The 19,343-nt window shown below is 46.8% G+C and overlaps 1 protein-coding gene across 1 annotated transcript in view; it reads right to left on the bottom strand.

Moving 5' to 3' along the window:
- The window catches only part of ZNF830 (zinc finger protein 830), a 612,967-nt gene extending 601,702 nt beyond the window's left edge, over positions 1-11,265 (bottom strand). The window contains exon 1 of the mRNA XM_069620545.1: positions 10,996-11,265. Within this exon, the coding sequence (XP_069476646.1) occupies positions 10,996-11,180 (185 nt within the window). The 5' untranslated portion in view covers positions 11,181-11,265. The remainder of the gene's footprint in view (positions 1-10,995) is intronic.
- Positions 11,266-19,343: the final 8,078 nt, after the last annotated feature.

Raw genomic sequence — 19,343 nt, 5'->3', positions numbered from 1 at the left:
AGAAAAGTCTAACGCCGACTGTACAACTGTTTAAAAATTGTGCCAGTCAACCATTTTGTTTAAACCTATTTCAGCTGTATTACATAAAGATATAAACCATTGCTCATTGGCGTAGAATTTTTTTTTAGCCTTCTCTGTGTTGTGGACTGATGATATCTGAAGTACAACTGTCCATTTCAGAGTGTCACTCGTGTGTCCCATAGAAATAAAGGGGCTATGGTAACCCTATTCTTTATACAGTTTCTGTGCTCAGATATCCGTGTCTTTACTTTCCTTTTAGTCATACCAATATACAACTTGTCAAAGGACACCATATTGTGTAAACTACCATGTTAGAGTTACAATTAGTAAATTGTTTCTGCACCCATGATTTGTTGAGACCCAGAACTCTCTCTTTAGCTCTTTTTGTAAAGGAACAATTAATGCACATCCCACAAGGGGTGTGTCCTGTAACTTTAGATCACCCCCATGTCTCTGTAATGCTTTTTTGGGGTTGGTGTACTGTAGCGATATCGTTCCTAGTAAGCAGATATTTAAGTTTGCTCCTCGTTTAAAGGCGCACAACTGATGTTTCAGAGGACATTCTCCTCCCATTAAGATGTGCCAATTTTTCTTTATGATCTTGGTAACCCGATTTGAAAGAGTTAAACGTACTGACAAACACTATTCCTTTGTTTTCTGTTACCTTACTCCGATATTCAAGAAGAGCCTCCCGGTTGTTGCTGGATGACCTTTTGAGCGCGCTCTTAATCACCTTGAGCTATTTCCTAGTTCTTCGTTTCTGGCTCAAAATTGCAGCTTCCGAATGGGAAGTGTCATTCAAAGAGCTATTCCTTTTGAGAAGCAAAAATTGCCCAAACAAGATTTTCTCTGGTGTGGCGAGGGTGACAGCTATCAAATAATAGCCATGAATTACAGTCAGTGAGCTTATGGACTGGTTTGACTTGTAAGATGTTTTTATTAGTATCAACCCAGATCGTTTAGTCCAAACCTCTGACCGGCTGTGGACCGAAGTAAACTTGAGAAACCTGTTCTGCTGGTTGATCCAAACCATAAATGACAGAAAGGATGTTCACCGCCATCCCACATGTTGGCAAAAAATGGATTGGAGGCGCTATATATATTTTGTAATTCAAACTATTCCACATAAAGATTGGCCGCTGACGGTGCAACGGATGACCCCATTGCCGTCCAATGGGTTTGGTGGAAAAGTTTTCCATTAAAACAGAAATAGTTCTCCGTAAGAGCTAGTTCAGCACACCATAACTGTTATGCTGGAGCTAAAACATGGCGCTGGTGCACAGTGCATTCTGGGGGCACTCAGAGCCATAATGGATATTTATTCCATGCCTCAGTGAAAAGCTGTACTTACTTTGCTGAGAGCTGAATTTGCTTTGCTGAAAAAAACATGCTTTCCAAACATGGTATGCAGCCAGTCAAGGACATTCTGCTGGGAAAGCTGGTTTTGTTATGTCTTGCTATGAGTTATGGAACTGTTTTCCGCGGAGTTTGTTCTTAGGAGAGGAGGGAAGCGCTTTGCTCCTTGAGGTTACTGTCGGTTGACCCAGCTGGCAACCAACGGTCACTTATCAATGCGCAAGCGCATTGCTAGAAGGTTCGAGAAATTGGCACCCCTGTTTGAGGACTGCATATATGCGGAACCCCTCAGCGGTCAGACGAGATAAGCACAAAGACCTCAGTCGGAAGGGGGATGCCTTTGTCCGACATACCCGTGGGCTGTTGTGCTCTCGGCCTGGCTATTACCAGGGTCTTCCAGTCGCTTCTGGCGAGATGAGGGATTCAGTTACGCCCACGGTGATGTATTTTCTTTTGAATTCTCTGTCTTTTCTGTGATTTATTTCTGTGTCATCACTTGTTGCTTCCAAGCTATGAATAAATAGCCGTATAAGTGATCATTATTTCACTAACTGCGTATTTGGCTGCGAGTTATTGCTTCGCCTACCTGCGTTCAAATTATTTTTCTTTGCTCTGCACATGTACTGGCGATGAAGTGTCTGTGCGCATTTGGAGAGCAAAACAATAACACAAACCTATTAGGTGTGAGACCTTCAGTTCTTTTAGACAACAGAATCTCCTTTAACACAGTCAAGGTAGCATCCTGCAGAATACATGTGTGGAGGGAAAAAATGTCCAAACTAATCAACAGCTGAGTTTTGTTGTCAAAAGGCACCTCTTCAATAAGGTTAATGACTTTGGCGGTGTCCTGTACAAAAGAAAACATCACTGTGACAAAGGGCTTGAGATAATGGTCAGCAAACTTTGACAACGGTTCGAGCAAGGAACCAGTACCTGACACAAGCGGCCAGGTGGATTGACTAACGACTTGTGAATCTTGGGTAAGATGTAAAATGTTGTTACAGCAGGATTAGATGAAATTAAGAAGTCATGCTTCTGTTAACAAATGCATCCTCTAGCTAGAGCTTGATCAGCTCTGGTGTTAATTAAAGTGGAGAGGTGTGATGTAGGATCCTCAAAGATTTCTTCATAAAATGAATTATCTTCTAGCTGTCGATTGCATTCATCAATGTAAGCTTGTCGATCCAACATAACAATGGCTCCACCTTTGTCAGCTTTTTGTAATATCACATTGTATTATCCGAGAGACTCTTCATGGCGACACGTTCAGAATTACTTCATTTTGGAAGGGTATACTAACAATAGCCTTCTCCAATTGATGCAAGTCATGCCAAACTCTTTTGGCAAAAACGACTGCCTCCAGAGAGTTGCTTGTAGTTGGAGGACAAAAAGGAAAAATGATGTAGACCACTCTCGTTTTGTTGATGATCATAATCCTTATGATAGAAAAACTGTTGTAAATGGATCTTTCGTAACAGCTGTTGGATCTCAACACAAATTCTGAATTTGTCATAGTTCACCGTAAGAACAAAACCCAATGCCTTATTCAACAAGCTGACCTCCTCTCTATTTAGTGTATGTTCTGAGAGATTAACTAGTAGGTCTGGTGTCTGCGTGTCTGTCTCAGGGCATAGTGCCAATCTCCTTGTGGTGCTCTTTGCTCTGAAAATGTCTGCTGATTTAGGAGAGGGAGGGGACCCTGTCTGCCCTGATTAAGTGGACCCATATTCCGTCTGTTACGTGAATAGCGTCCTGCTCTTCTCCGATCGCGGCCTTGGATCCTAAACCCTCTTGACCCTCTCTGGTTAGACAAACCATCTGCGCTATAGCTGCCTGAACTGTAAGATGTGTTACCAAATCTTACTGTTCTTTGCTTATTAGGCATACCCTGTTGATTTATAAAAGGGACATACCCATCTCTGGTGTATCTGAAGACTTTTCATGTGAATACTGCAAGAGTTTCTGGACAACATGCCTAGCAACATATGGACGCTTTTGACAAAACCGTCTCTATATCATAATCATGTGACCTTACTATACACTTTCAGTGTGTCCTGTATTACTTTCTTTCTGGGACTTGTAGTTTTCCATTCAGGATGTGCAAACAAAGCCAGAATTGTGTTCTTTTGCCTTACGATGTTTCTATAAGGATGTTCCTACCTTCATGATTCTTTACTATGTGATGTGTGTATTTTGCAAATAATCTCTATAAAACAGTATTAATATTTATACCAAGTATGCAGTAAAGTGTCAAAATTGCAGCATGGGTAGAAATTCGGGCTTTACTGCTTAACCAGTGTGTGATCCGAGTCAAATGATTAAATATCACTGAATTAATTGCAGTCAGTCGAGTCCTGAGAAGTGATAGTTCACACTATTCAGAAGAAGAATGGGGCGGATATAACGAGGGACAACATTCTTGTGCTCCTCTGTCTGTGGTCCTCAAGAGTGCAACCTAGAATTGTGTCGCCCTTGTACTGGCTCTACCTCCGCCCCATAACACTGCACTTCATAGGCAGATACATAGTCTCACCAGCCCGTCAGTGCACCAGAGATTCTAGTATAGCAGACTGACTGCGGCAGAACCAACGTTAATTTCCTCCCATGTTTCTGCCAATCACTGAGGTTACTTTAGCCGTCCAGAATACTACTAGCAAATGACAAACTCTTCTATATGTCCTGTTACGTCCTTATCTTGTACCACACATCTTCTGCTGTTTTCGCAATTTCCATGAGCTTTATGATCTGCAATAGTTGGTGTAGGGAACCAATGTAGAAACAGGGAGAGCAGGTCAAGTTTGCTTTGTCTCAATGTTGATGTGCAGATAGGGCTTCCCGTAGGAGAGGATGTTTTAGATATTTTGGGAGCTGTCTGGAGGATTGGTTAAATGTACGCTGCAGGTTGCTTGAGTAAATTGTTTCTGTGGTGTCTCTTAAAAGGGTGTTTAGGGAGTGTGGAGAGATTTGTTGGTTAATCAGTGGTTAGTGTGGTGTACAGGAAAGTTTAGTGTAGAAGTGTACCTTCAGGTAGTGTACATTGCATTGTGAAAGATGTGCTTTCGGTGCTATACTTGTGCAAAACAATGTCTTGTCTGCCGGGTTAGGAGGTCAAATGATTTTAGGTGGTTATCGTTACCATGTCTTCCCCAACAAACCAACCAATTACTATGGACGGACCAAACTTTCACTTTGGAAACATCACGGTTGTCACAATTATTTGTGTATATCCATGAAAAGCATTATTTATTCAGCTGTTTTGCCTTATTATGGGATGTTAGGCTAAGTGACGCTATTTCATGGGACACTGCATTCAGGACCCACAGCTTCAGTTCTGTTGCCCGGGACCTCCCTTCTGACTACCAACTGACACCTCAAAGGCAATCCAACTGTAGCATCACTAAATCTTAACATGGCCTTAGGGTAAAATGCATATGGACATGGGCCATAAACTACAGACAAACTAGCAAAAGGCAACCACTTTTGTGCTCCTCTGCTCCACATGGAACAGCAACCAGGCATGCAGCCTGTCACCCAGCGAACTTGGGCCTCTGAAGCCTCACGCAACCTGCAGAATACCAGTGTGTGATGGCTGAACAATGTCACTTCCCACTAACAACAAGAACCGCTGAACCAAGGTGCGTCTACAACTCTCTTCATTCTGTGCCTTACTTAATCTAACTTATTCCTTCCGTCATCACATTCAGTGTCTCTTTTTTGCAAATTCAAAGCCTGGTGTGTTTTTAACATCATTGCACCCATCTGCAGTACTAAGGTATTCCCTGTGCACCTGCTCTCTTGTTTACTTCGCCTACTAGGCCGCCTGGTGAGCCTGTGCTTGAACTGTGCAGTGCAGGCCCTTCTCTCTCTCTTTTTCCAACTATACGTCACTGCTCTCATGGCACACACACCATCTCCTATCCTCCTTGGATATCCCCACTATCTACAGGCCACCTGGCTCTACCACCCAGTTTCTCTCAGAATGGGCCGATTTATCCACCTCTCTCCTCAACCACCTCTAACTCCTTCTCGTAGGCGATTTCAACATCCACCTTGACTCCTCAATCACAGCATCCATTCTCTTCACTGACCTTAGCTCCTCACTCTACCTCTCCATTCTCCCTTCTGGGCCTACCTACTCGGCTGGACACACCCTTGATGCCTTCATCCACACTGATCTTTCACTCTCCCCACACTTATCATCCCTCTTGCCTGGTCAGACCACTCTCTCCTTGGTCCTCTCGGCCCTCTGACTGCATCTCCCCCAGCCCTGCCAACCTCGTTCACGAACATCCATCTGATAAAATGAGTGTCAGCTGCTGCCTTCTACCTTCATCCCCCCACCCCAACTTCAGACTCTACCTCCGCCCTCAGCAACCTCCATCTTGCCATTACCAATACCCTTGACATTCTTGCCCCATTCATGAGGATCCACCTGAAACATGCCTCCAAGCGTAACACCTGGTACCACTCTGAACATGCAGCCCTGAAAACACAAGGGCAGAGCTGCGCAATGCAAGTGGCAGACCTCAGGCTCATCCTCTGACAAACTGGCCTGTCGCCTGCTCCAAAGGCAATACAGACTCTCCATCCGCACCAAGAAAAGGGCCCAAATCCAGGCATGCGTCTCTGGCGGATCTAACAACACGGCTGAACTCTTTCAAATCTGCAGCGAACTAGCCAACCCTTCCGCAGTCTCCTCCTCACCTCTTCCCTCCCAGGCCCTCTACAAACGCACTGGTCACACACTTCACTGAAAAGAACTCAGGACATCATGAGCACCCTTGTGTCCCTTTCCCTCTGCCCCCCTACCTACCCCTTATGGCCTCCCATACTCTGTTTCTCTCCCATCACACCTGATGAGGTCACCAGAGTTCTGTGCTCCATGAAGGTCTCCTCCAGGCAGGTCTCCCCCTGCTCGTCCAGAACCATCAAGGACAATATTGGCTCCCTTGCCCCTGCACTTGCCGATTTCTGCAACAACTCTTTTGCTAATGGATCTTTCCGCTCCTCCCTTAAGCACTCCCTTGTGCGCCCCTTCTGAAAAAACCTTCTTCAGACCAGTCTTGCCAATCCAACTACTGCCCCATATCTACCCCCCTCCCATGGGAAGCTCTTGGAGAAGCTGGTCTTCCCCCAACTGATCCAGCATGCTGAACTTGTTGGTTGCCTCCACGCCCATCAATCTGGAATTCCAGCATCCAGAGGCACAGAAACTGCTCTTCTGAACACCCATGAGGAGTTTCTCACATCTCTTGATTCCAACTCTCCAGCTGTTCTCATTATACTTGATCTCTCCTCTGCCTTTGATACGGTCAGCCACTCCATTCTCATAAAATGGATCCACGATACCCTAGGTATCTCAGAGCGGGCACTGGACTGGCTGACCTTCCTCAATGACCGTCCGTCCCAGGTTATTCTAGGATCTTTCTCCTCCCCCTCCTCTAGCTCCACCTGCGTTGTCCCCCAGGGATCCAACCTTTCTCCTTGGCTCTTTAACATCTATCTTGTTCTGCTTGCACACCTAATTTTCACCTTCTCCCCCAACTTCTTCAAACTTCCCTCCAACCCGCTCCTTACTTCTTCCATCATTCCCGACTGCCCATCTGACATCCAGTCCTGGTGTACTAACAACGATCTCTGCCTCAACGCCAGCAAGATTGAGATCCTTACTATTGGGACTCCTGCTCCCTCCTCCTTTCCTTCACTATGGCCATCTTCTATGGGCTCTCCACCTTCTTCAGTTGAAGCCATAAACCTTGGAGTCATCTTCGACGACTCCTCTTTCCTCACTCCCTCACATTTAGGACCTTGTCAAGAAGTACCACTATCAACTCCACCTCCTCAAAGGAATTCTTCCTTTCCTCACTCACCCCCAGAAGCTCAATGTCTCTAGAGCACTGGTTCTCTCTAGGCTAGACTACTGCAATAGCCTTTAACATACCTACCTTCTTCTTCTCTATTACCCCTCCAGCTAATCCAGAATAGGGCTGCAAGATTTATCCTTGGCCTCAAGCCCAGGCACTGCATCTCTCCAGCCCTTCAAACTCTTCACTGGCTGCCGGGTTGCTGCAAAGATCAAATTAAAATCCCTCTGCATCATCCACAAGGCTGTCTGGAGCCAGGGACCACGCCATCTTCAACTTGCTCTCACTAAATACTCTCCCTCCAGATCTTTACATTCCTCTGGCACCAACTAAACAGCAAGTTAGTGGTCATTCTCTTTCACCGGCAGGCTGCCTTCTAAGGAACAGCCTCCCCCTTCCTCTGCGTCTTTTGACAGATCTCCTCAAATCACGGAAGCTACTCAAGACTTTCCTTTTCACCTTCTCCTTCCGTTCCTCCATCCTCTGCTAAACCCCACAGTTGCTGAGATTGGTGACCAGGGCCCTTATGTGTCCTCCTGAGTTCTGGCCTCCCACACCCAATCGCCTACAGCCTATGCCCACTCCCAGCACTTGCCTTGGCACCCTCTGGCCTATGCCACCACAGGCCTGCACTTACTTATTGGCAGCTGACCACTCCACCTAGGCACTTACAGCTGCTCACTCCCCAGCACTTCCCTCCTGATACGCCTTGCACTTACCTTCCCCACTCCCTCATCCCTTCTCTCTTTCTCTGCAATTGCACGTTCTGAATGCTCACAAGGCCTAGAAGGTGCGCCTTTATCATAGTTATATTTGTTTTTCATTCCCATGTTCCCTCCCTGCTGCGCTGTGAGCACTTTGAAAAACAATTTACTTGATGTATAAGCGCCTTACAAATGCACAATTAATAAAAAGACAACATTTGAAGCGTTTTCCCCTGACGTTTCAGTGTACTTTTATCACTTGCAAAAGAGATGGCTCACAATGCTCAGGTAGACATTTCCACACAAAAATCTCAGCACTGCTTAACATTGACAGATGATGGTTTGATGTGCAGATGTTGTGTGCATGAGGCATACCTTTGTCAAACGACTACAAGCAGATTGGTTTATCACAAAGGCTCTTCTGGCGGTGCCCAAGTCTTGAACCCATTGAGAAAGCTTAATGAGTTATCAAGTGCTCCAATGTCAAGTGTGAAATAATTAACCATGAATGGGGCTTTTAGACTAAAAAAAAAAAATGTGTTTAAAAAATGTTTGCATTTGTGTGAATGTGTGTGTGAACATATGTGCATGCGTGTGCGTGTCTGAGACAAGGTTCCGTTTATGAGGACTCCGAGTGACAGGATTCAAGACTGGAGCCAGCATCGGCATATATAAGACATACTGCAGGATTTGATTTTGGTACTAGCGGCAGGAAAGGTGTGCAGCGCAAGCATATATTTATTAGACACTTTTTGGGCACTAGCAGCACGAAAATGTGTTTTACAGCGACAATGCTGGTATTATTGTGAAGACCGGCAACATTACTATCTTCGGACACAAAAGGCATCATGGGGAGGTGGGGGAAGGGGACAGACCTGTTTTGGGGATAACTTGCTTGTAAGGTGGGTAATGCTGGCATAAATTGGGGAGCGAGGCGGTCCAATTTCACTTTGGGGCGAGCCAGCACCGAGACACAAGATCTTCTTAGAGTGCTTTTTGTGACCTGACTTCTGCTGGAATGCTTCATGTGTCCTCTGCAGATGAGTGTGCATTCTACATCAACAACCAATTTTTCTTTAGTTTGCTGTGAAATGCATGATTTCGACCCATTATTTAAAAAACGTGTAGGGGGAAACACTGCCAAAAGCTTACTGGTTTAATTCATGTACACTCCCCTCTGTGGGTTTGAGAAAAATCATCTATACCCCATTTTACAAATTCGACAGCTGTAACTGCTAATAGACTGTAGTGCTTTTGTTGGAGTGGGGCATAAAAGCCCATTACGATTCCTAGTTAGGTGTTGCTATCTTCTTTGGCCACACATTAGGAAAACACATTTCCCAGATTCGCCCAAACACTTTTCTATAGTTCCCACTTCAACCTTTCTGGATACTGCCTTATTGCTTTGTCTAATCCACTTACATGAACAATTATGCCTTCATACTTACCCAATCATGGCCCTCCTTTTGTCTCACATTGCCTCTTGCACTCTTTATATTAGTGTGTACGTTTCCCTCTTCCTCTGGGCTTTAAGTGAGCCAGGGTTATGCCCTAGCAGTATCCACATATTGGCCTTGAACCTCCCTGGACACATTTCTTTAAAATACTGTTCTTTGGCAGTAGATGTCACCTTCAGTAATGTTTAGTCTCACAACATTAGTTAAATTTGAAATTAGGTTGTTTACAAACAGGAAAGAGAAATTCTAAGATAATACATTGTTTGATTTTTGCAACACATTGTATTAAAATACCATTAGAATGATTTTAATTAGTATATACGAATAACAGATTTCTTTTACAAGAAGTGTGGGATTGTATGGTTTAAGGACCCATTTTGTTTTGATGTTTAGTTTCATATTTGAATATATTTAGTTTGGTCAAATTCTTTAGACACATTAACCATATTTTACTCTTTTAAATCAGAACTTTTTGGCCTTTCATTCAACATATGTAAACTCGATTGGCTGTGTTAGGTCACTCCTTTAATTACACAGGACACGACTCTTAAAGCTTTATTGGCGACTTGGTATTTGAGGATGCACTTGACCCTTTTTTCGTCCCGTCCGCAAATATTGCATCAAGACACATTAGAGCCCCCCTACCCCCTTCTCAATTTCTTATGCCATTTAAAGCACTGCTCTCTCGCCTCTCTTAATCCTGCCGTTAGGTACCAGTGACTTCCTACAACCGGTTTGAAGGGGGGCGGGGTTAAGAGCATACAGTGGACACTGTTAAAGTAAGTTCCACCAGCTCCACTCCGGTGACAACACCTGACCGCTGTACTTGGCATACTGTACCCCAGTCATTGTGCTACTGATCCGACTGGTCCTGCATACAGTGTAAAAACACCATTGAGCTGAACAGGTTTCAGCCCCACCCCGAAATTTTGGACCATGTGTAGTCGACCTGGCTCACATACAGAGCCATGGCCGGACAGAACAGGAGACAGACATTAAAGGCGTGCTTCGCTATTAACGAAGGCGCAGCAATTACTAATATACAGCATTTACTTGCTATTTTCAGATACGCATTTTAATCTAACGTCATGAAAATTCTGTGTAAAGTTGTCTAGAACAACCGGTTTTCACAATAAAATAAAAAAAAATGTAAAGCATTTGACTGCTAGCACCTCCCTCCATATGCATACAGTTTCAGGGAATGTAAATCGTGATGTGGGTTTGGTACTTGCATGCCAGGGGGGGGATTGGAAGGGTATGGGGGGACAGGAGACAGCTCATTCTCACAGCAGTCCTTATATGTGTAGTTTCAGAAGTGAAGGAGTTAACCGCTTGTAACATTGACGCTGCACTAAAACAGTTTAATTAGAATGCGCGCCCTCCCTCTACCCCCCCCCCCCCATGGCTACATACCGGTCAACACTGGCTAAATTGGCGGTTTTGGGCGAAACCTGCAAATGTCTGAATGTTTTAGGGAATGTTCCCGTTCTAACACATTGTTCGTTCTAACGCACGTCAAGGTCCGAATACAATTCTCCCTCCAGTTATATACAATCTCCCTCTTGACTTTTCCAAAATACATGCGAAGGATATTTGACGAAGGGGGACTCAATCCTCTTCTTTTCTACACTCTTTCGTTGTTTCTCCCGCTGCTTCTCCTTCATGAGCCGCCGCAGCTCTTCCTGATTCACCGGCTTCTTTGAGGACGCGGCCAGTTTCTTAGAAGAAGCTGAGCTGGTGAAAGGTTTCCCTTTCAGACTCTGATCGGGGGCTGCCATGTTTGTTTGTATCCAGACGGCGCGCTGGTTCTGACCTCACGCCTGCGACGCTTGCTGTAGGTGTGTCTCGAGTTCTAAATACAGAGCAGTCCCTCCTGCAGTTTCTCGGGTCATTTCTTCTAGTTTTTCACGTTTTTTGGCGGTAAACTTCAGCACTGGGTGGTATACAAAAAAATTCTAATACGAACAAATGTAATTATATATGTTGCACGGTCTTGGACCCGAGTGCAGGACTAAGGACCAGTGTGTTGCCTAGTCGCAATAAAACAAGCTGAATGCCCTTCCAAAACAAGCCCAAAACAAGCGTCCTCCCATCCAAATAAGCAGAAAAAAAACAAGCGCACACTTAAAACGCTGCAGATAGTTCTCAAAAGTAAGAAACAAAACATATAGATAGAGAAATCACAGACATAGGGCCTCATTATAACCTGCCAGTCCGGGACCGTGCAAAATCCGTGACGGCGGTAAAAACGTTTCCGTGTCCGCAAGGTTGCGGAAAAACCGTCCGATTACACGCTGTCGGTCGCGCGCACCACACGGACTCGGAAACGTTGTTACCGCCGTCACGGAAAACGCCACGGAAATGGAAATAACGAAGCCACAAGTGGCGCTAAACCCGTTTCCGCCTCCGCCACCACGGACACGGAACCGGAAATACCATGATCGCCAAAACAGGAAACAGAGAGGCGGCCATCATATAAAAGCACAATCCATTGCCATCCAGAGCCAGCACAAGCACAATCCTAACTCTGAGAAGCCAAAAGGGACCACCAGCATGTCGGCCAGGATTCCTGCTCAGAGGCAGCGCAAACAGCGCTTCAGCGAGGCGGAGCTAACCGTCTTGGTGGAGCACATTGTGGACAATGCTGAGATGCTGTTCAGCGCCGACCAACGGCGTGCCACACAGCAGCGGAGGAAGGAGGTGTGGGCCGGAGCTGCACGCAAGTGCACCGCCGTGGGCGTGGCAGTGAGGAGCGTGAAGGACTGCCACAAGCGTTGGGACGACCTGAGGCTGAGGGTACGCAACCTCATTTCCACGCACCGCCAACGCAGCAGTGGGACAGACGGAGGACCCCCTTCCCCACTGAGGCTGCAAGCATGGGAGGAGCGTTGCAGCAGCGTCCTCCACCTAGAGGGAATCCATGGGATCGGGCAGGCTGAGGCAGGAGTGAGCCCACCTGCAGATGCCGGTAAGTGCCCAAACATGAATGGCACATGTAAATATGCAGTTGTGAGTACTGGGCCAAAGGACCCATTAACAACCCCCCCCAGGCAGTGCGTGTGTGGGCTAAAGGACCCATTAACAACCCCCCCCAGGCAGTGCATGTGTGGGCCAAAGGACCCATTAACAACCCCCCCCAGGCAGTGCATGTGTGGGCCAAAGGACCCATTAACAACCCCCCCCCCCCAGGCAGTGCATGTGTGGGCCAAAGGACCCATTAACAACCCCCCCCCCCAGGCAGTGCATGTGTGGGCCAAAGGACCCATCATGATCCGTATGGCAACCAATATCACTGAATGCAGACACCAGCAATCAGATGCATGTGACTAACACTATTCAATGTGCAATCTTAATGACGCATGTGATGCACCCATCTGCCACCACAACAACACTAATTGCATGCCCTTTGTGTCCCCACAGCCGTTTCAAGTGACAGTGATACTGCACAACAGGCCAGCCAATCTGCATCGGCAAGTACACTAGCCACCGCCACCACACAGGAGGATGCTGCCAGCAGTTCTGCACCTCTGGCCACATTACCAGCCACTACAGATGTGCGGCACACCACCACCACCGACATCCCCACCGTCTCCACACTGGCTGAGTCTAGACAGGTGCCACGGGAACCTATCATGGCCACCCAACACAACACCGAAGGCAGCAGCACTGCAGAGGGGGCGGCCTGCAGTGATAACAGTGCCCCGCAAGAGCACTCGGAAACGGGGCCACAGGGGGAGATGCCCACATTGGAAGACCTGGGCTCCTTCCATGAGCTGGGGTTCAGCCCCACTTCACTGGGGAGTCCCATGAGGTCGCCCACCCCATCCATGGCCGAACTGAATGCCCGCAAGCAGCGGATGGAGGACCAGCAGGCTACCCTCACCCAGCTGGTGGAGAGGCAGCTAGAGGAATCCAGGCTGCAGAGGGAGAGCTACAGCGCCTCAGTGCGTCGCCTGTCGAGGTCCATTGGACGCTTTGCGAGCACCATAGTGACCCTTGCACGCCATGTGCGGGAGGGCAACGACCACACCTCCAGGCTTGTAGAGGCCATGTTGGTTGGCCAACAGGCAAATCTGGCACGGATGCCCTCAATCCCAGATTCTGGCCCATCAAACACTACCACCCCATCCAGCTCCACTACTGCCAGTCCAAGGAGGCGCTCGAGTAGGCTAACGGGTCCTTCGGGCAAGGTTGCACAGGCACAGAAGCGCACGCGGAAGTGATGGCATGTGTTTGGGGCAGTGCAGGACACATGTGGACTACAAGGGTGTGAGAGGGGTGGGCACGTTTGGGTGGTGGGGTAGGTAGTTTTGGGGGTTTGGACAATGGGCTCTGGGTGGGGGTGGGCACGTTTGGGTGGTGGGGTAGGTAGGTTTGGGAGTTTGAACAATGGGCTCTGGGTGGGGGTGGGCACGTTTGGGTGGTGGGTGGCCCCGGGTGTACAGCTTCCCTAACCAATGCACCTTCTTCCCTGTTGTTATCACATCAATACATCACCATTTAAAATCAAGACATACATGTGTGGACATTGATCATTTATTTTGCAGTGCAACTATTAATTCATTGTCGTCACCATGTTTGTGCATTTCTGTGAATGTGCTGTGATTCAAAAGTAAATGCGAATCAGGGCATCCCGTGCTCTCTGGCCATCATGTGGACCCCCAGGGGGAGGCGGTGCCATCCCATCCCCATCTCCATCCCCATCCCCATCCCCATCTTCCTCATCTGCGTCTGGTGGCATTGGGATGTTCCTGCGCAGGCATATATTGTGCAGCATGGCACATACGAGCGTGATTTTGCCCGTCTTCACTGGGCTGTACAGCAGTGATCCGCCAGATCTGCTCAGACAGCGGAAACGGGCCTTCAGCAGTCCAAATGTCCTCTCAATCATTCCACGTGTGCGGATATGTGCCCTATTGTATGCCTCTTCATGCCTGTTCCTTGGTCTCCGTACAGGTGTCATCATCCATGGCGTGAGTGCATATCCCGCATCACCTACATGGGATGTAGATGGGGGAACATGTCAGTGTTTGTGGCATCATGTCCTCATCTGCTGCTGTGCATTCGTGTATCATCATTCATTCATGCATATGTAGCATGCAGTGTATGGAGGTATGTCTTGGGCATCACGAGGTATGTCGCTGACTGCATATGGGCCTACACATTAACTTGCATGTTTACTGTGCCCTGCGGGTGACATTTGATTGTGTGCATGTCATGGTGCAGTGCTGTCCATACATGGCAGAGTGACTCCACTGTACGGAAGTAGTAAATACACGTCGTCTCATTTACACGCCTCTCATGCTTTTTGGGGCAGTGTTTCAATTGAGGGTGGGTGTCTGCAGTGGCACAGGGTTCATGGGACAGTGAGGGGATTGGCTGTGGCAGCGTGTGCACGGGCACATTGTGGTGCCCTGTCATGTCTTCCTTCATGATGTTTGGCATCCGCTGTGTATTTGGTAGATGGAAGGGGGGTGATGCATGTGCGGTCACAGCGGCACACTCACAATGCTCATTGGCCTGGACACACACACACCACTCCGACAGGGTTGTAGCATCGTCAGCTGTACTCACCCAATAGCCATGTGCTTTGTCCGGCATAGCGTTCCATGTACCGTGGCAACGTGGAATTCCGCAGTACCATTGAGTCATGTGATGAGCCTGGGAAACGTGCGCAGCAGTGTGTAATCAGTTGCATGGCATCACAAACCTTCTGGACATTCAAAGAGTGATACTGTTTCCTATTGCGGAACACCGCCTCAATTGCATGTGGTACTGTCAGCTCGACGTGGGTGCAGTCAACTGCGCCTATGCAATTTGGCATGCCTGCTATGGCATGGAAGACCAACTTGGTGGCAATGACCTCGGGGAGGGTGCAGGGTAGGGCTATGTGTTCCGACACATGGCGCAACAGGGCATCCAGTACCTGTACCAGGATTTTTGAGAAACACGGTTGTGATATGCCGTGCAGCTCACCAACGGTGTGTTGATAGGTGCCAGTGCCAAGGAAATGCAGAACTGAGACAACCTTCAAGAGGGGGGGGTGGCGGTGGGGGTGTCATTTAGGCTGCTGATGTTGTCCACAATCATGGTGGTGATGTGCAGGATTGTTGCACGGTCCAGCCGGTATAGGGTGTGGATCTGTCCTGGGGTGAGGTTCCAGGGTGAGGCCCTGATGCGTGGTATTGGTGGCTGGCGGCGGGGTCGGGCTGGCTGGGCAATGGGGTTTGCCATAGCTGCAGGGTTGGCTGGTTGCCGCCTGCGCCTCCTCCGGCTACGCCTCCTCCTCTGCGCCATTACTGCCACCATGTGCAGTGCTGCCTGTTGGTTGAGTAGGCCCAGTCCCAGTGCTACTAGACCTGCTGCCTGCATGGTTCTGTGTTGTGTTGGGCTGGGTGTGGCCCTTTTGTAGGCTCCCAGTGGCCTGCTAGGTCCAGCTGGGCTGATTTCATGCACCTGTGCCCTGATTCAGTTCAGCAGGCAGTGTATAACGCCATGTTCGCGGTGGCGGCGGTTCCGCCACCGTGATCACGGTATTTACGCCATTTTTTTGCCGGTATTTCCGTGTCCGTGCTAGTTGTGATGCTCACGGTGTTTCGTGTTGACGGTAACGGAGGGGTTTCCGTGCAGACGGACTTAACGGGAACCCTATTTCCGCGGTGGCGGTTTAGGGTGGTGCTATTACCGGGGCCGCGGGTCATGATTGCGCGGACATGGAAACGGTGACGGTATGGTTTTACCGGCAGTGTTAATTCCGGACCGGAGTACTTGTAACGAGGCCCATAGTGTGTTAGAACAAAAACATTTTATTATAACTGCATTTTTCTGACATTTAGTGTCTCTTGTTTGTATTTCTTGTCTATATGTCATTTAAAAGTTTATCATTGGCTTCTCTGGTCCATCGCCCAACTGGTCCTTGGCGAGCCGCTCTCCTTTGGTCCTCGTCTTCTTGAGTCTAACAGCCCTTTGGTCCTTGGCTCCCTTACATAGTTGCCAGGTAGCCCCACGTCATGTGTGACAATGTGGGACAGTCTGGGCATTTCCAGTTATTCATTATTATTATTTATTAATTTATATTGCGCCGAAGCCCACAGGCATCAGGGCGCGCCAAAAAGACAAAAGGACATACATATATGACAGGACAAGCAATCGACCTAGCTAAGAGCGACAGTTGATTGGATCATTGACTTTCACTTAAAAAGGTGGGTTTTCAATTTTTTTCTAAAAATGTTGTGCTTCCTTTCAACGCAGTTGCTGAAAGGAGCAGGAAAACTCTAAACTCTGGAACAGAGTACTATTTTAATACACAAACATGAAAAAATTGTCCAGAGTGCAAATTAATTTACCACAATGGTGTTTCAAAATTTATTTGACATGATACAAAAATTCAAAGAAGTCAGTTAATCACATGCTATTACACACTTCATTATTGTATAACATGACAGGGCGGCAAGGATGTACATAAAAAAATGCCTAAAAAGGCAACCACAATAAACATTGATAGTCCAACATTCAGACCATACTCAACAGTCAGTGTCATTCAAACATACAACAAATACTAAAAAACATACCAAAATTCATTAACAATAGTAAGCGGGATAAATAAATTCTCCCCTCAGCCAATCTGATTATTTTTGTATTTTTAAAGTCAGCAATAGAACTGATTAAATAAAACAATCTATCGCAAAGGTGGATCTAAGAAAAAAATGAAGATCTCATCCCTTTGAGATTAACTCAACCGGTTTCGACATGAAATGTAGATTTGACAACATCTTCATCAGGAGAAAAGATGTAGCCAAACTTATGTATGTGAGCTGTCACAGCCAAGGTGGAAGTAGGGTAGAATAACTGCTACCAAAGGCCCCAACCAGTCCCAGGCAAATTTGCAGAACCTGAATGTTGGTCCAACTACTTTGAGCTGTGCCCTTCAGTGGCAAGTGTCAGAAAATAACCACTTGATGAGTTGTGGTACAGAACCAGCTGTCCACAATTATCTAATCTGGTTAACTTAACAGCTTTGTTCATTTTAGTGAGTCATTCAAAATAACATCCGTTGCCACCATGACGGTACTCTATTCTGTACAGAAAACTAGAAGTGAATCCAGCGCTGCTTCAATTGGTTCTCCACAAGTTAGAACCACCTATTCGGACAGTACTCTGCAACTGGCCATGGAAGTATTAATGTGCATTGTGTTTAAACTTATGGAACTCTTCAAAAAGTCCTTTGTGCCAAATAGAACAAAGTCATCTTGTTTGTAGAGGATTCCATGACTTTTGAAACATCGTATTCTTCACCTCTATGTTTTCTTTAAACCCAGCTGTGCTTGTTGTGGTAGAACACACCTCACTTATCAGGATCCTCTTCAGATCACCCGCTTTTCAGCCCTAGGATTCACTTTCAAGTCTTAGTTCAATTGGTTGGCTATTCCATTTTGGGCTGCTTTCACGGGAAAAGCCCTGCCCAGGCCATTTGATCATTTAAAGATCGGATATATGATCTGTCCCAGGGCCTCTGATCTTAGGGATCTTGTTGGGACATATTGGGTGATCCTTTCTTTGATGTAGGCTGGGGCATGCCAGAACAAGCATCTATGTACTAAAGCCATGCTTTTAAAGTGTATCCTATCCTCGGCAGTTAGCCAGCTGAGAGCTGTTCTGTCAGTGGTAATATGCTCTCTCGTTGTTTCCTCTTTATTATTCTAAAAGCATTGTTTTGAATAGTCTGGCATTTGGTTAAACAACACTTGCTTGCACCTAAAAGCAATGCATTTCCATAATCTAGCTGTGATAGAATGGTTGCTCTAGCAATGGTTGCACAGTTCTCCTCACTCAGATAGGGACGGATGGATTTCACGAAGCGGAGGTAGTACTGGCAGTTTTTATTTAAGTACGTGACCTGTGCTTCAGCACCCATAGAGACTTCTAAGAATAAGCCCAGGGTTTTCACTTTCTCACTCACAATAATGGCGGAGTCTTTAATGGTAAAAGACTTAAACTCTGGGCTAAGCTTAGCTCGAGCTTGGAGTGAGCCGAAGATCATCATCTCTGTATTTCTTCCGTTTAAACACATCCAATTCCTCTTCATCCAGGCTTCAATGATGTTATATATGGCTGCTACCTTGGTACTGTCATTGATGTAACAACCACTTAATTCCGCCACCAACTGGGTGTCATCTGTATAGTTTGTGAAATAAGCTCTGTTGTTATCAAGCACTATGCAGAGACACCTCAGGTAGAGGTTGAACAAAAGCGGAGATAGACTAGCACCTTGCGGAATGCCACAATTTATGGGTATTTCACTTGCGAATGTTTCCCCCCAATGGATCTTAGACTTTCTACCAGAATGGAAGCAGCCTACCCATCTGGTGGCTTCTGCGGAGCAGTTAGCGACCTTTTCCAGAACCCACTGGAGCTGTTTGTGATCTAAAAGGTCGAAGGCTGCGCTCCGATCTAGTAGCACACATAGACCCGTTTTGCCTTTGTCCTTGATGCTCAACATGTGGGTTTGTAAATCTAGCATTGATGTCTCTGTGCTGTGCACCGTTCTGAAGCTAGATTGTTGTTTATGCAAGGTGTCATCTGTTTCAACAAAGGTTTTGGAGCTGTGCCGTAGCCACCTTATCCATAACTTTAAGTAAGAAGTTACAATTAGTTATGTGACGCAGACTGCCTGGGTCCTTTTTGGTACAGCCCAGGTTTTTTTTTACCAGGGGTGTGATGGTAACTGTCTTCAGTTCCTCTGGTATTATTCCATCTCTGAAAGAGGAGTTTGCTAGGCAAAGTTTGTATGCAGTATCCTCTGGGAACATTACACACAACTATGACTACAGGTGTAAGCAAACCAACCTTTGGTGTAAGTCTGTACTACACAGTTATGGTAGCGGGTTGAACAGCCAGGCTTATCTCAAGAGGGGAATGAGAGGAGTAATGATGTTATACAG

This window comes from Ambystoma mexicanum, chromosome 5q (assembly GCF_040938575.1).
Source record: "Ambystoma mexicanum isolate Mex_15411 chromosome 5q, UKY_AmexF1_1, whole genome shotgun sequence".
NCBI lineage: Eukaryota > Metazoa > Chordata > Amphibia > Caudata > Ambystomatidae > Ambystoma > Ambystoma mexicanum.
The sequence above is the reverse complement of the archived record's forward strand: the minus strand, read 5'-3'. Positions and strand labels throughout refer to the sequence as shown.